The sequence below is a fragment of the Epinephelus lanceolatus genome, chromosome 18 (genome assembly GCF_041903045.1).
Source record: "Epinephelus lanceolatus isolate andai-2023 chromosome 18, ASM4190304v1, whole genome shotgun sequence".
NCBI classification, from domain to species: domain Eukaryota; kingdom Metazoa; phylum Chordata; class Actinopteri; order Perciformes; family Serranidae; genus Epinephelus; species Epinephelus lanceolatus.
Genome location: NC_135751.1, coordinates 9,296,254 through 9,313,064, shown reverse-complemented (window position 1 = coordinate 9,313,064; position 16,811 = coordinate 9,296,254). Strand labels below are relative to the sequence as shown.

Genomic DNA, 16,811 nt, shown 5'->3' with positions numbered 1-16,811 from the left:
ACACTTTGTTCTTTGACGAAATGTAATTTCACGCAATGCCAGGAAATTCTGATTTAATAACATCTGGTGTTATTGGGACAAAGATAGGGCATAGCTTGAGAAAGACCAAGACCCAGGATGGGCAAAATGTGCGCTGTGTGTAGTAAAACATTCTACGACTTATTTTTAGTAGAGGCAGGGCTAGCTAGCCATGCTAAAGGAGTTAATTGTAAGCGCTATATCAACTCGCATCACTGGCTTTTGACCCCGACAACCATCATGACACACCTGCTGCCAGTTGCAGTGCTGCTCTCTCATCCACCACCAGACAAAAGACTATTTCAGCTACTGTTTCCAGAAACGAAGCCCTAACTGCATTAGGGATGGGTACTGGAACCCACTAAAACTGTCTACAGGGCAAAGATTGTAGTACTGATAAAGTTGCCAGAACTTTTATCGATACTTTTTTAACACACTTGACATTGCCTATGGAGACAACAAACAGCACCTGTCACTCTAAGTAAGTGCAATAATATCTTATTGAGTCAAAGCCAATACTTAATCAGTAACATCACACCTGTTCAACAAGCATTAACATGTAGCAAGCAATATTTTAATCTGCTCTGTCTGTAGTCTCTTATCAACTGTTTTACACAAGCACGTTGCTCGTGCTTGGCTAATAGCATATTGTTACAAACAAGCTAAAACAAAGGCTGTTGGTATGAAGTCAAAATTTTTTACTTAGTTTGCCACATATCTTAAAATTTTCCAGCGTTACCTGCTGGCTGTCTGCATTTAGTAATGTGATGTCAGGGATGTGATTTATTTAATTGGCATTTTGTTTCCAGTGAAATATTATTAGGTTTATTTAGTGACTTTGCTGTTGTAAACATTTCTGCTGTTGCTCTAGAAACAACATTTAGTTATATTTAAACTAGTCAGTTCTAATGCAGTTCTGAATTAATTTTTTTTTAAATAATATCTTTTTAATAAAGCTATTGCACAGTAATGAAAAAGAACCAATAAGACTATTGATAAAGAACAGAATTGATAAGGACTATCAATAAGAGTAGTAGTCCTGTGTCGAGTGTATGGTCATGAAAATTTGTCTTAAAGTCATGGAAATTTATTGGTAACCCGAACCCTAAAAACACCCAACCATGTTTCTTATCCTAAACCTAACCTATGTAACTTTACCCGCCTAAACCTGACCTATGTAATGTTACATTAAATATGTAATGTCATCAGTGTGGCACTTATTCATTAGATAAGATATGGACCGCTGTATGAGGATATGTTGCTGTTGGGTGCTACTGTGAAAAGTGACTTCCTGTACTTCGGTGCATCACTCCACTCAAATTATCTTATACACTGGCTGTAGAAACCATACTGTCTGAGAACAAATTGGTCATTAAAGGACAAAATATATTTGTTTCCCAAGCCTACCTCAACAACTCATACTGGCAAACAAGCCAACAACAGAGACGAACCATCCCAGTGACATCACCAACAAGCTTTTTGAAAGATAGCTGTGTCCTGCTGGCGGAAAAGTGAAATAGTTTTCTAGCAAATCAAGGTGAATATCAAGTTTGATTTCAGTGCCATATCTTGCCTAAGGTATAAATTGAACAAACCACAGTCTTTTTGTTCAGTGTTTCATCTCTACTTTAAGTCACTGTCAAACATGGAGGACGTTCCCTGGTTTCTGTAGAGGTCCTTTGAAGAGCAAGATCTTTTTGAAATGACTCTGCAGCTCAGAGCCCCTTAGACTGCTGTAACAGAAGACACAGATGAATATTAAGTGTACTTCTGTAACAAAAGACTGCATTTGTCAGCTGTTACAGAGCGAAGCAGCAGAGCCGCAGCGTTTGGTCCTCAGGGGGGGCAGTACGAGTCATCGATCCAGTCCTGGCAGGTCTTTATAGTATTCAGTGTTTTGCTGCTGCGGCACAGATTTCTCCCAAATCTGCTCTTTAAGAAACTGTGTGTCTTGCAGACTGTCGCTCACAACAATGAATCTCTGCCTGACTGATCTGTTCATAACATCCACACTGTTGACCGAGGAACATCTTATCAAACAGCATATTGCAGAAATATTTATTTATGTAACAAAGATACAAGATCCATGGGATAAGATGTAAAAAGAGCTGCACTGTGGAGGCGGGAAACCTAAAAGTCTTTTCAGTGCTGCATTCAAAATATAAAAAAGCAGTTATATTGTTATATATAGAGAAATAAAACAAGAGTGTTTAATTAAGTCTGCATTTCAATAATTGCATAAGAAAATGATTAGTAAAAAGACATGCAGATATGTGCCTATAAATAATGCCATTTCATGAGTCTGTCTTTAAATTAAACTATAAAATTGTTTTGCAGTTATTTTATTATGGTTAATCATTACTTTACAGGTTCCAGAGTTTCCTGCATATTGCTCTTGCATATCAGTCATTTAGAGAACTAAATAATAAAATAAATAATTCCTGCTATAAGAACGATTTTGTTAAGGTCCAGAGGTTCAAAGCAGCAGCTTCACAGTGTTTGTGTTATTCAACCAACAGTTCAAAATCTAAAATTATTCAAAAATAAATTAAAAATATTAAAACTGTTAAAAGGAAAAGCAAATACTGTGTTCACGTTTGTGATGCTGGAACCAGGACAGGAAAAATGACTTCAACCATCCTCACAGTGTCCTAATCTGTCACGTGACTTATTCAGTAATGGATTAATTGTTTCGGCTGTACTTGTGTAAACTTTTGGGGACTTAATTTTTAACAAAACATAATTTTTTTTATATTTTTGTGTAAAGTAACTAAAGCTGTCAGATAAATATAGTGCAGTACAAAGTACAATACTTCCTCATAGAAGTGGAAAGTGGCATGAAAAGTAAAGAACAAGTACCTCAAATTTGTACTTGACTAAATGTACTTAGTTACATTGGACCACTGTGTATCATTGCAGTACTCTCCAATTGTGATTGTTCATACAACAGTTTCACTGTTACAGGACTGTTAATATCTGCTGCTGAATAATTATTATATTGTTTAATGGTGTCTCTGGTTCAAAGAGGCGTTCAGTGATATATTTGTTCATTGGTGACCGTCCAGTCGGACTTAAAACAAACACCAACTGAGCTCACATCCACCTACACAAGAGAGCAGGAGCCAGAAACCTCAGAATCTGTTGAGTCACCGAAATAAATCAACAACCTTATGAGCCCACACAGATAAGTCTGCATTATACATATTATATAAATATAATACGGATGAATCTGTATTATATTTAGATCTTGTGCTTAAGGCAACAAAAACTTTCTTCGTCTTTTTGGAAAACATGTTCTCAGTTGTGGAGCTTTCAATCTTTTCACAGGACAGGATGTAGGTATGTCATGTAGTGTACTGAAGTGCAATAGCATCACTGTGATGTAAAACCAAACTAACAAGATCAAATGTATACAATGTGACAAAAAACATGGACCTTGGTTTGGACTTTCTTGTGTGAAAAGTCTCTTCAACACTGGTTGATGTTTCTGGGAAGACAGTGGTTTTGTCATCTTGTGCTGTTTGAAGTCACTGTTGACTTTCTAAGTATTTAAATGAGACCAATGTCTTTTACGAACCTTAAAAGATGTTTTGTGTTGCCGAAACAGAACCATGAAAATGTTAAACTTGTGCTTTTTAGTTACAGTGGTGATAAGTACTGAGTTTTCTCACGTACAATATGAAGATACTTGTACTTTGCAATCTGGCTTAAGTTACTAGTTTCACTTGTTAATTAGTTGATGAAAAACATTGTATTCTTGAAACCCCCCTTCATGAAAAGCTTCATCATACAAGATGATTATGAACTACTTGCATTAACGTATTTGTGTTCAGTGCATTTTGCTGTATTTGTCTTTTACAAAGCTTTACAATTCACCACATTTCTGGCTGACAATATTATGAACACTGATCGTGTGTGTTGAAGTACTTGCTACGGCTGACTGAAGCACAGTTGGTCCAAAATTCATAGCTGTAAAGTTTCTTTTAAAAACAAATGGATCATATTTTATATGCTGGCCATCTTGTCCTGCTTCTACCTGCTGTGGCTCATCAACATCGCAATGCTCACCTTCTCCATGATGGTCCAAATTTTCTACTTGCCTTTGTTTAGAAATAAAAATCCATTAAAACTAATTAGGCAAGAACACTTTGACTTGAATAGTTTCTTATAAATTATGGTTTTATTCCACTAATTTCTACTAAGTTTTTAAAGAAATGTAATGCTGCCAACATGAGGAGGAAAACTTTTTAAAATGATCTGTAGTTTATTATCATAATTTTTAAGAGACTGGTTATTTGAAAGGTGGGTGTTTGATAGGCATCACGGTAGTGCAGTTGTTAGCATCATCACCTCAAAGCAAGAGGGTTTCTGATTTGAAACCCAGGGTGGGGGAGAGTTTGCATGTTCTCTGAGTCTGCGGGGGTTTTCTCTGGGTACTCCAGCTTCCTCCCACAGTCCAAAGACATGCAGGTTAATTAATTGGTGACTCTAAACTGGCCGTAGGTGTGAATGTGAGTGTGAATGGTTGTCTGGGTCTATGTGTCAGCCCTGCAATAGTCTGGCGACCTGTCCAGGGTGTACCCTGCCTCACGTCCAATGACAGCTGGGATAGCCTCCAGCCCCCCTTCCCCCCAGTAATAGAACTACTGACTAAAACTTTTGTGAAACCCAATCAAAATGTCTAAATTTATGTTAAAGCCACAACAATCGATTTTTGGCCAGTAGAGGGCAGCAGCAACTCCAAAACAAGCTGCCAGACGCACAGCGCTGCCACACAATCATAGTCAGTCGGTAATTGAAAAATCTATTCACTTCAAATCAATTTAAAAAAGCACCACAGTGGTGAAACTTCTGTCTCTGTTTCTTTGATCCTTTTCAGAGTACGCCCTGCCTTTAGTTTTTGTTCCAATACTTACCTCCGTTTTCACCGTCTCATGGCCACGAGTCCCAGCGTCGCCCAGCCGTCCAACAGCACCATGGCGGAGTCCCAGCAGCCTGAACAGCCAATCAGCATGCAGCAAGAAGGAGAGGCCAACCACGCTGCTGTTACCTGTCAACCAACCAGCGCAGAGCAACAAGCCCCGCCCACGACGTCACACCCTGCTGATGCCAAACAAATGGAGGAAATGGAACACCTGACAGTAATCTGTGACAACACGGAGACCAGTAAGTCCACCTGTCCTGTACCCTGACATTTCTTCTTCTTCTTCTTCTTCTTCTTCTTCAAAACAGTAGGCTACAGTAGAAAACAATCAGTGGTGGAAAGTAACAAGGTACTTATTGTTAAGTATTGTACTGTGCAGTTTTGAGGTACTTGATGTTTGCTTTAATATTTTGATTGTACACTTTATATCTTTGCTCCACAACATCTCAGACTACTACATGTATTAGGTAGCTTTAGATACTTTTAAGCTTCAGATGAGTAATATATTATATAATCAACAAATTAAATACCTATTTACACAATATATAATGTATTGTTTGTAAACTACGGTTATAAAGTGATTAAAGTCTGCTTTACTTTGTTGATACAACATAAAATATTGCATATGTGGAGCACTTTAACTTAAGAATACAAACAACATATCATAAAGATTTCTAAAAACCAGTAAGGAAGCTTCTACTTATTGCACGTACCCAATATACAATACACAACCTGTTTCATGCATAAAAGTAACACCAGAACCAATTTACAGATGCCAACAAATCATTCTGATCCTTCTTTTTTGTCTTTGTTTATTAAAATATCAATAAAATAGCACTTCACTGTTCAACATGTATACTGTGATGTAGAGACTGTTGATCCACAGTGGGATCAGTAGTGCTAGCTCCTTCACAACAAATGGAGGGACGTTATTGGTGTTAACATTAGATCTTTTGGATTTATCATTTCTACTTCTGATTCTCATAATGTATAAAAATTGATGAATATATACTTTTGGTAGATTTTGGCTTGCCTCTCTGGAAAAGATCAAAACCAGTATTTTCTTTTTCTGTCTCTCAATACTGTCTGACTTCCTGACTATGGCTCTCAGTTCGAAACCCATTGGTTCCTTCTAGCGACGTGAATCTTTAGAAGGACAAATACATATATTTGTTTTTTTTTACTTACCCACTCCTTCCTGCTAACAACTTCACTTCCAGGTAATGGCATCGGTCCTGTGATGGTGGACACGTCTCCCACAGTGTCCTCTGTGTCGCCCAAGCTTCATGCTAAGCCTGGTGGCCATGCTAACGGCCGGCCTGGTTTGGGCAGTCGGTCTGGCTCGTTGGCGGCGGGCTCCCCCAGGCCGTCGCTCACCCGCCAGCCCAGCGCCATCACAGAGGCCACTGTGGATGGGTCCAAGCCGAGAGATTACCTGCTCCTGGCCATCCTGTCCTGCTTCTGCCCACTGTGGCCCATCAACATTGTAGCCCTAACCTTCTCCGTGATGGTATGACTTTAGACTTTCTTTTGTTTAGACATCCTAACAAAGACTAATTAGACAACGAAACAACAAAATTCTCCAGTGAATAGCCTGTTTTCTAAAAAGAATGGTTTTATTCTACCAGTTTGAAGCAGCAATTCATTTTTGAAAGAACTGTGATGCTACCTGAATTGTGTTTTTATTAGAAGAATGAGGTTTTTGATGAATTTATCCTTCTCATTTTTTAACAGACAGGTTGTTGAAAAGAGAAAAATAATAACTTATACTACTAATGCCAGAACTGCTGTGGATAAAAATACAGACACAAACTTGTGAGGGATCCAATCAAAATGTCTCAGTTTAGGTTAAAGCCAATTGAGTTTTGGTCATTAGAAGTCCAAAAACAAGCTGCCAGACACTGTCCTGCCTCTTTATCTTTTTATAAAGTTGTTTTCAGTCTGGCAGTGTGGCTACTTTCTCACTAGATTTAGTGCCTTTTCAGATCCTCTTAGCAACTTTATTTCTAAAAAGCAGCTAGCAACAAATTTTACAACTTCATGAGACCATTGGGGAAAAGAAAAAAATACATTTAAATATATTAGATTATGATTCATTCCCATGCATGCTCAGAATAATCACAGTCTCTGGCTCTTCTGCAAATGCAAAGTCTCTCCTGCTGTACACAGGCAGGCAGTCTCTCCTTCGCTACAACAGACACAACCACAAAGCTTTATGATTATGAGATGACATCATTTGGTGACCTTATGTGACTTTTGGAGCAATGCCAGCTACATTAATGGGAAAAGAGTTGGCAACACTGATGGCTTGGAGAGATATGAATTTGCCCAACTATGTGCTTGGCTGGCAGTTGCCAGGCAACCAGCAGAGGAAATGGCGAATGGTCATTTTTACACTTTGGTTTTTGTTTGGATCAAACAAACAATATAAACATGTTAATTAGTGAGCTTAGAGGTGCTGGTAACCTTTTGACAGAGCCAGGCTAGTGGTTTTTCCCTTGTTTCCAGACTCTAGGCTGCTGGCTGTAGCCCTATATTTAACAGACACACATAAGACTGGTATTAATCAACTCTTCGTCAGATCAATCAGTGACGTTTCACGGCAAAATGTATTCCTTTGGAAATAAATTCACTTTGATCTTTTGTGTTGAATTCCTTTGAGTGACACCAGTGTTGCTAACTTGGACTTTCTCGCTCAATTTAGTGACTTTTACTACTCTGTTAGAGACTTTATTTCTAAAAAGTGCCACAACTTTCATGCCATTCAAGGATTTTTCTATTGAATCTAATTCAGGGAAGTAAGGCTGCCATTAACGGCAATGATATCACCAGTATGCAAATAAACGTATGACATCATAAGGCTACTTTTAAGCCCAGTTCAGACAAAGATTGGCAACGAGATGAAACTGTTTTAGAAGGTTGCAGAGAAAAGTTGCAGCGGTGTGAACTGGCCATCTGAGCTGGACTCAAGCCGGCTGATGGTGTCTTCTTTAACTCAGCTGGTCAGATCACTGGCAGCTGGTTTTAGAATGTAAAGCTTGTCACCTGTTTCTACAGCCAACTTGCTTGTAATGAAGTGCGCTGGTCAAGTTAAAATAAACACAGAGAGCATGTTCGCTTGCTGCAGCAGGTACTCTGTCCCTGCTAAGCCCTGTTTACGTCCTCACGGTGTGCCTGTGACGGACGGTGGGTCACTGCTGCTGCTCGCTGTGCTTATTCTCCCACATACACATTGTCATTGACTGATTAATTGCCGCTGGATATTTATATTATTGTGGTGTATTTATTATGAATACAGTTCATCTGATGCTCGTTTTGTTTCTGTTTTTCACTGTTTCATCTCTGCTACAAATGCAACTGTAGCCAGTATCTCACTGTCACTGTCCTCACTCATATTTTAAGAAGCTACAAATTATATTCAGCCACAAAATAAGCCTGAAAAGCTGGAAATCAGAAGGAAGGTAAAAAGAGTTGTTGCATAGAGATACACCGTCTCATCTAGTTGCATTTGTGTGACCTGGCAGGTTTTTAGAACGTTGCAGAACGGCACATTGCAAGTAGTTGCATGTTTCAACTTGTCTCGTTGTGAATCTTGGGTCTGAACTGGGCTTTAGCAACTTTTGAAGCTAGTTCTATCTACTTTCATTGAAAGAGAGTTGACAAAACTGGACGACACACAAATTTGTGCCACTGACTTACAGCAAACACTTGACAGTTCTGATCTTTGAGGGAACAGGAGTCCAGAGCAAAGGAAGCTATCGTGGCTTATAAGCTGTGTTATGACCATCAGTTTTCACATTCCTCCATGAGTCAATAAAACAAGGGCTAACTAGTTTTCTTCACTGACTGTATATAAAAATGGACACCGTGTTTCCACTTACCCCCACTGTAGAGAAGTGAAGCTAAAATATCCCGTATATGGTCGCTGCCATCTTGCTCTGGTGACATATTTCGGAGCCAGAGTCTATGCAGTAGCGATCTCTGCGGTATCAAGTTTCCCGCCCATTCACCCTTCCAACCAATCTCAAGCAGTGCCACTGAATCCAAACCCACCGACTGGCTCACACAGTTGTCAGTCATGTTGTAAAATCCCTATTTTATTGCATTAAATACCTAATTAAAACCAAACTTCTCAGAAAAATGAACACTTGAACAAACAGCAGCGTAAAAACAACTACCTTAAATGACGGAAACCATCTTTGGGAAAAATTTATTTGATGTGTACATTAAGTTTTAGTTTGGCCAATGTCCCATCCACTAACATGGAGGGTGGGCTTTATGACCTATACTGCCACCAGCCCCCAGGAGGCGATAGAGATGTTCTGGCTTCAGTTTTTGGGAACTGTCATGTCATCTATCTTTACATACCGTACATATACATTTACATATACAGTGTTTTGCTTAGCTTTGAAAGCTGTTGTGACTGACTAGCTCTAGCATGTTCCCAGCTGGCTGGTGGGTAAGCCTTTAGTTAGCAACCAAATTACAAATGCTGATTACTATTTATAGTAACATGATTTTTTTAAATGATCACAGTGGAGGTTTATTTCAAGATGATGGATAAATAAAAAAAATGTGATAACCAACAAACTTACTGTTACAACACACTTATGGTTTTATGAGGAAACTGTTTTCTGTGGTAGGCTTATTCTGCAAATACAAACATTGCTTTACAAGTTCATTGAGTTATAGTTTATATCAGATCTTTTCCACTGTTTTTACTGTTCAGTCCCGAAACAGTCTACAGCAGGGCAACGTGGATGGAGCTCGCCGTTTGGGCCGTAATGCCATGGTTCTGTCTGTCGTCTCCATCTTGGGAGGGATAGCCATCATCACCGCAGCCATCATCCTCAACTGGGGATGTAAGTTCAATTCAATTCAATTTTATTTATAAAGCCCAATATCACAAATCACAATTTGCCTCACAGGGCTTTACAGCATATGACATCCCTCTGTCCTTAAGACCCTCACAGCGGATAAGGAAAAACTCCCCCAAAAAACCCTTTAACGGGGAAAAAAACGGTAGAAACCTCAGGAAGAGCAACTGAGGAGGGATCCCTCTTCCAGGACGGACAGACGTGCAATAGATGTCGTACAGAACAGATCAGCATAATAAATTAACAGTAATCCATATGACACAATGAGACAGAGAGAGAGAGAGAGAGAGAGAGAGAGAGAGAGAGAAAGAGAGAGAGATGCAGGTAATGACAGTAGCTTACAACAACATTAATGAAAGTAATAATATTATAGTTATAGTTCTGGCTACTGTGGTACAATATGTTGAAAGTATATATTAATATCTGACAGTATACTTGTGTGACAATAGTCATATGTGTATAATAACAGTAGAAGTATGACTAATGACTAATGATGGCAGCAGCAGCAGGAGGCATCTGGCAGGACCACGGCAGCAGCACAACCACACACGTCACGCTGTCCAGGCACCGCTGCGATATGAGTTAATCTGAGAGACAGTGGAGCACAAAGGCTCCGGAGAAGAAGCCGAGTTAGTGACATCCAGAATGGCCGAGTTAGCAAGATGCAGTAATAGAATACGAGAGGGATATATATATATATATATATATATATATAGAGAGAGAGAGAGAGAGAGAGAGAGAGAGAGGGAGAGAGAGGGAGCCCGGTGTATTATAGGGGGTCCTTCGGCAGACTAGGCCTAAGTCAGCCTAACTAGGGGCTGGTACAGGGCAAGCCTGAGCCAGCCCTAACTATAAGCTTTATCAAAGAGGAAAGTCTTAAGTCTAGTCTTAAATGTGGAGACGGTGTCTGCCTCCCGGACCGTAACAGGAAGATGATTCCACAGGAGAGGAGCCTGATAGCTGAAGGCTCTGGCTCCTGATCTAATTTTGGAGACTTTAGGGACCACGAGTAACCCTGCGTTCTCAGAGCGCAGTGTTCTGGTGGGATAATATGGCACTATGAGCTCACTAAGATATGACGGAGCCTGACCATTTAGAGCTTTATAAGTTAGCAGTAGGATTTTAAATTCAATTCTGGATTTTACAGGGAGCCAGTGCAGAGAAGCTAAAACAGGAGAAATATGATCTCGTTTCTTAGTTCCTGTTAGTACACGTGCTGCTGCATTCTGAATTAGCTGAAGAGTTTTTAAGGACTTACTAGAGCTACCTGATAATAGAGAGTTACAGTAATCCAGCCTTGAGGTAACAAAAGCGTGGACCAATTTTTCTGCATCTTTTCAGGTCAGGATAGGCCTAATTTTCGCAATATTACGCAGATGAAAAAATGCAGTCCGTGAGGTTTGCTTTAAATGAGAATTAAAAGACAAATCTTGATCAAATATTACTCCGAGGTTTCTTACGGTAGTGCTAGAGGCCAGAGCAATGCCATCTAGAGAAACTATGTCATCAGATAAAGAGTCTCTGAGTTGTTTGGGGCCAAGAACAATAACTTCAGTTTTGTCTGAATTTAACATCAGGAAATTGGTGCTCATCCAATTTTTTATGTCTTTAAGGCAGTTATGGAGTTTAGTTAATTGATTACTTTCTTCTGGCTTCATCGATAAATACAACTGTGTATCATCCGCATAACAATGGAAATTTATAGAGTGATTTCTAATGATGTTACCTAAAGGAAGCATATATAGAGTAAATAGGATTGGTCCGAGCACAGAACCTTGCGGAACTCCAAAACAAACTTTGGTACGTAAGGATGATTCATTACGAACGTCAACAAATTGAAAACGATCAGATAAATAAGATTTAAACCAGCTTAGTGCTGAACCTTTTAGGCCAATTAAGTGATCCAGTCTCTGCAGTAGAATTTGATGGTCAATTGTGTCAAACGCCGCACTAAGATCTAATAAAACAAGAACAGAGACGAGTCCTTTGTCTGAAGCAATCAGAAGGTCATTTGTAATTTTAACTAGAGCTGTCTCAGTGCTATGATGCACTCTAAATCCTGACTGAAATTCCTCAAATAAATTATTATCCTGGAGAAAATCATTCAATCATCAAGTAACATTTGGATTTTAATACCTTAGGACAGATTTTCTTTTGCACCTCTCCCTCAAGACTTATATTCCATATCAGCTTGGTACAGCTCTTCATTGAGGCTACATGATGTTTACACAGTAAAATATTTAAACCAAGGACAAATATTATGGATTTCTTTTGAAACACTTTTGACATTTTGCCCCCAGATTCGGTCTGACAGATTGAGCAGGGCTGTAATGATCTGCCAGTGCACTGAAGTGGCTCCAGGGACTTCAGACTCCTTTTTAAAGTGGATCTGTCACAGTTAGCTATCTCTTATTTAGTCATTCACGTGGTCTGAGAGAACAAAGGCTGTTTACTGAATATAAATACTTCTACTTTAATAGAAGCAGCTAAAATGTCCTCAGCTCTAAATTTTTTTATATTCAGAATACTTCAGAACTCACATATGATTTGACAAATACATAAGTGTTTTAACTAGGGTTTACCTGATCTCAAGGAGTTATGTGCCCTGTTTAGTAGTTCCCCCTGCTGGCCCCCAACTGACATTACTTCTTCTCTTATAGATAAACTGGCTACATTTAATTGCTTCATCTGACATTTCCCTCACTGTCTTCCTCAAACTCTGTCCCCGCACTCCGAGTTCCCCCAGGAGCGAGACAGCTGATCTTGCTATGAATCCCCTACACCCCACTTCCACTGGACAGATCCTAGTCTTCCATCCTCGCTGCTCAGCTTCTGCTCCTAAGTCTGCATATCTAAGCTTTTTTCTTTCATAGGCTTCTTCCTTTGAGTCTTCCCAAGGAACTGTCCGCTCAATGAAATAAACTATCCGTTGACTCACTGACCACAACACTAAGTCAGGCCTCTGCCTGGTACAAACTATTTCCTGAGGAACAACAAGCTTTCCCCCTAAATCTACTTGCATTTCCCAATCACAAGCACCTTCTAGGCGGCCACAGACTTGCCTCTTCACTAACTTATCTCGTCTGTGTTTCTCTCCCTCACGGACAAACTGAATTACTAAACTCCTATCCTTAACACCTTCTGAATTCACCTGTCTTCGTTTCCCTTCAATGCCTGCAGCTAAACATTTCAACACCTGGTTATGTCGCCATGTATATCAGCCTTGTGACAAGCTAACTTTACAGCCTGACAAAATATGCTTTAAGGTTGCGGTACGTGAACACAATGGGCATGATGGGTCCTCATTTACCCACAGTTTTAAGTTCTGGAGGGTTGGTAACACATCGTATGTAGCCCCTACCATGAATCTAATACGATTCTCCTCCATACTCCACAGGTCCCTCCAACTAAGCTTCCTCTTCTCTACACTTTCCCAATTCAACCACTGTCCCTGTTTAGCCTGGGCCACTACCTTTGCACCCCTTAGCATCTCTTCCTGTCTACGTATCTGTTCTACAACCAGCTTTCTTTTATCTTTGAGACCTGCTTTATTCCATTCCGGTTTACCTGAGCCAAGCCCCAGGCCTCCCCGGCCAAACTGAACATTACCTACGATCTCTGCATGTCTAAGAGCTGCCTCTGCCTCCTGAACTGCCGATCGTGGGTTCCACTTCCTCCCCTTGGTTGGATTTGGAACCACACTCCTAACTACCACGTCCTTACTCCCAGATAACAACAGCTCTGTCCTGACCTTGGTACATTGAAATTCCTCTGTTAAACTAGATACTGGCAGCTGAAGTATCCCTTTTCCATACAATGTAACACTACTTAGGCACCTAGGAGCACCCAACCACTTCCTAATATAGGAGCTAACCGACCTTTCAATTCTCTCCACTACGGATATTGGAATTTCATAAATTGACAATGGCCACATTAACCTAGGATATAGCCCAAATTGCAAACACCACAACTTCAACTTTCCTGGAAGTTCGGATTTATCTATTCTATCCAATCCTTCTGCCACATCTTTCCTAAATTTCACCACCTGTTCCTCATCATTCAACTCCACATTGTACCACCTACCTAAGCTCTTTACTGGCTTTTCCCTAATTGTTGGGATTTCCTCATCATCTATGACAAACTTCCTATCACTTAACTTCCGTCTACCTTATCGAGATGCTTCTAGATTTACTAGGCTTGATCTTCATGCTGGCCCACTTGAGGTTCTTATTTACCTTCTCTAGTAGCCTCTTTGTACATGGCATTGTTGTGGTCACCAGTGTCATGTCATCCATGTAAGCCCTAACTGGTGGAAAATGCAACCCATTCTGCCATCTCTCTCCACCTACCACCCACTTAGAAGCCCTGATGATTACTTCCATTGCCATAGTAAATGCTAATGGAGAAACCGTACACCCTGCCATGATGCCTATTTCTAGCCTCTGCCAACCTGTTGTGAAACCTGCTGTACTTAGACACAGCCTAATATCCTGAAAATATGCTTTCACTAAGTTAACAACTACCTGTGGCACTCTGAAGTAGTCAAACGCACTCCAAATGAGGCTATGCGGTACTTATACTTTGTTTTCTCTCTGTTTCCAGTGATATTAAAATGATTAAAATCCTCCAGGATGGCGACACTGACTTGACAACAAGACACCGTTTTTTCTCAACTCCCTGAAGCACTATCGTTCTCAAGCGCCTGCACCGGATGAAAAACAAAAATCTATTCCTGTTCTTTGCTGTTGTTTCTTGCTGCACGACGAGCATGGTCTGCCTGACGCTCTACCTCCGACACAACCAACACTCCCCGACACGACGCCCTGTTTGGATATTGATTAGGAGAAAAGGATGGATCACACAACACTCATTTCATTCTGTGGTAACAGCTTATCTCCTCATCAGACCACTTTCTCCCATCGATGAACACGTGTTGTCGTGGAAATGCACATCGGTCTGTATGGAAATGGGATTATTCTGACCTCTGAATGAGTCTACATGCAAGAAGTTTAGTGATGGTGCAAACTTTTCACTTTTTGATGCCAAATAATTAGAAACGTGGTGTTTAGCTGAACTGAAACTGGGACAAGGTGCTGCTGATAGTTCAGCAGGAACCTAAAGATGAACTGTCAGAGTCTTTGTACTGCAAGAGTGACTTGAGTTTCATCACCCAACTGTTCCTGTTGGTGTTTATGATGCACATACATAAAGATGGACACACTCATGATGCTGCTGCTGCTGCTGCATGGTGATCAGAGAGCTCAAGTTCTGACATCACTTTCTGTTTGTTCCACTAGATTGTATAACTTAATACTTAATTCATTCACGGTTCTTTCCTTTTTCTGTTAACTTTCCATATTCTCAGACAAGTCAGCTCCAATACAGCAGCTGATATTAGAAAGTGATTTGTAATTAAGTCAAACAATGATTACTCGAGCACAGAGAAAACTACAGCTCCCATGAAAATGTTTTTACTTACGTCATTGTAACTTGGTTTAAACCAAGAAACTCATCAGCTGCTCTTCCAAAATTCAGTTTGCTAGCTGTAACCATCTCTTCAGCCTTGACATTTAGCCAGCAAGCACCCAGGGCTTATGGAAAATGTTTATTAAAGGTCACTAAAAAAAAAAAATTAAATTAACCCCAACATTAGATTGCTTTTCAAAAAAAAAAATACTGTCCTCATCAACATTTGGAGCACTCCAAACAACATGCTCTTGAGATTGACCCTGTTCCAAGGTTGGATCTTTAGTTATTATAAGTGTTACAAATGTCAATGGGATTTTAAATTGGGTTTCACTTCAGCTCGCTGTAACTCCTCAGTCATGGGACATAAAACAGAACTATTACAATGATATTACACTGTTGAGTTAAAGATATGACAGCTAAATCACAAAATTTCCAATTCTATTTCAGCTAGGAAGTCTTCACTCCTCTCCTGACTATCTTAAAATGAGATAAAAATGATTGGAATGATTTACCATCTTTAACTATAATTTGCGTTTGAGCTGAGCTGTGGTTGTTGAGATGTCTGAGTGCAGTTCATGGCCTATAACTGAGTCTGTCTGGTTTAAACATATTAAATTATTCCCTCTGACCACAGTAGTAGGATATGAAGTGATGGGCAAAGATCTGAGTTCCTCTTCCACCACTGGCTGTGGAAAATCCAGCGTATTTTCATGTTATAATTTTTGAAGTATACTTCTGTCATTTTTACAGTATGAACACAGCGCATAATCAAAACCTGCGTAGCAGTAGCACTGGGAACACAGCTTCATTGGTAATATCAATACTTAAATCATCAATCTGCCTATCATTAATATGAAGGTCTGTGATTAAGCAGCACAATTTATAGGTTATTTTATGGCATTTGATCATTTAACAAGCCTAACATCTGTGTTTTTTCTTGTTGAAGTAACCTTATGGGCCATAAACATGTCCTGGGACATATTAAATTATAAAAATAACTCACTGGAACAAATAGTTTTTAGTGGCTGGGCGTCTGGCTGATGAACAGCTTGATTTTTACACAGTAAACCATAACCATAGAGCTCATCTCGTCCTTGTGAAGTCAGCGTTTTCTCAGCTTTCAGAGCCTCAGTGTGAGGCTGTGCCAAACACCAGGGTGTGAGCCAACCTGCACAAAAACAGCTTTCTCTTTTTGTTTAAATGCGTGTGCTACTAGGGCTTTGTGGACAGATTGTTTCGGGGGAAACTTTAAGGAAATAAGCTGTTGTTATGGAAGTAAATCATCTCTTATAACCTGTGCATGTTTACAGTATTTATTACAGAATGATTTTACATAAAACGGTAGCCTCATTTAGCAGGAGAGCTAGTTGAGTAGCACTTTGTAAATAAATAATATGATAAATTATAGTATGTGCGCCTGTTAAAGCCATCCCCCTTTTTCTCTTTTTCATGGAGATGTAACTGACCAACAAATAACTTGCGGCCAAAAATACACATGCGTGTTTTTATAGAGGACATCGCTG

General features: G+C 39.8%; 1 protein-coding gene across 1 annotated transcript in view; it reads left to right on the top strand.

Moving 5' to 3' along the window:
• LOC117268757 (uncharacterized) overlaps positions 1 to 15,451 on the top strand; it is a 32,965-nt gene extending 17,514 nt beyond the window's left edge. Inside the window, exons 3-6 of the mRNA XM_033645424.2 lie at positions 4,898 to 5,184; positions 6,163 to 6,452; positions 9,672 to 9,804; positions 14,422 to 15,451. Of these exons, the coding sequence (XP_033501315.1) occupies positions 4,953 to 5,184; positions 6,163 to 6,452; positions 9,672 to 9,804; positions 14,422 to 14,435 (669 nt within the window). The 5' untranslated portion in view covers positions 4,898 to 4,952 and the 3' untranslated portion in view covers positions 14,436 to 15,451. The remainder of the gene's footprint in view (positions 1 to 4,897; positions 5,185 to 6,162; positions 6,453 to 9,671; positions 9,805 to 14,421) is intronic.
• The last annotated feature ends 1,360 nt before the right edge of the window (positions 15,452 to 16,811 follow it).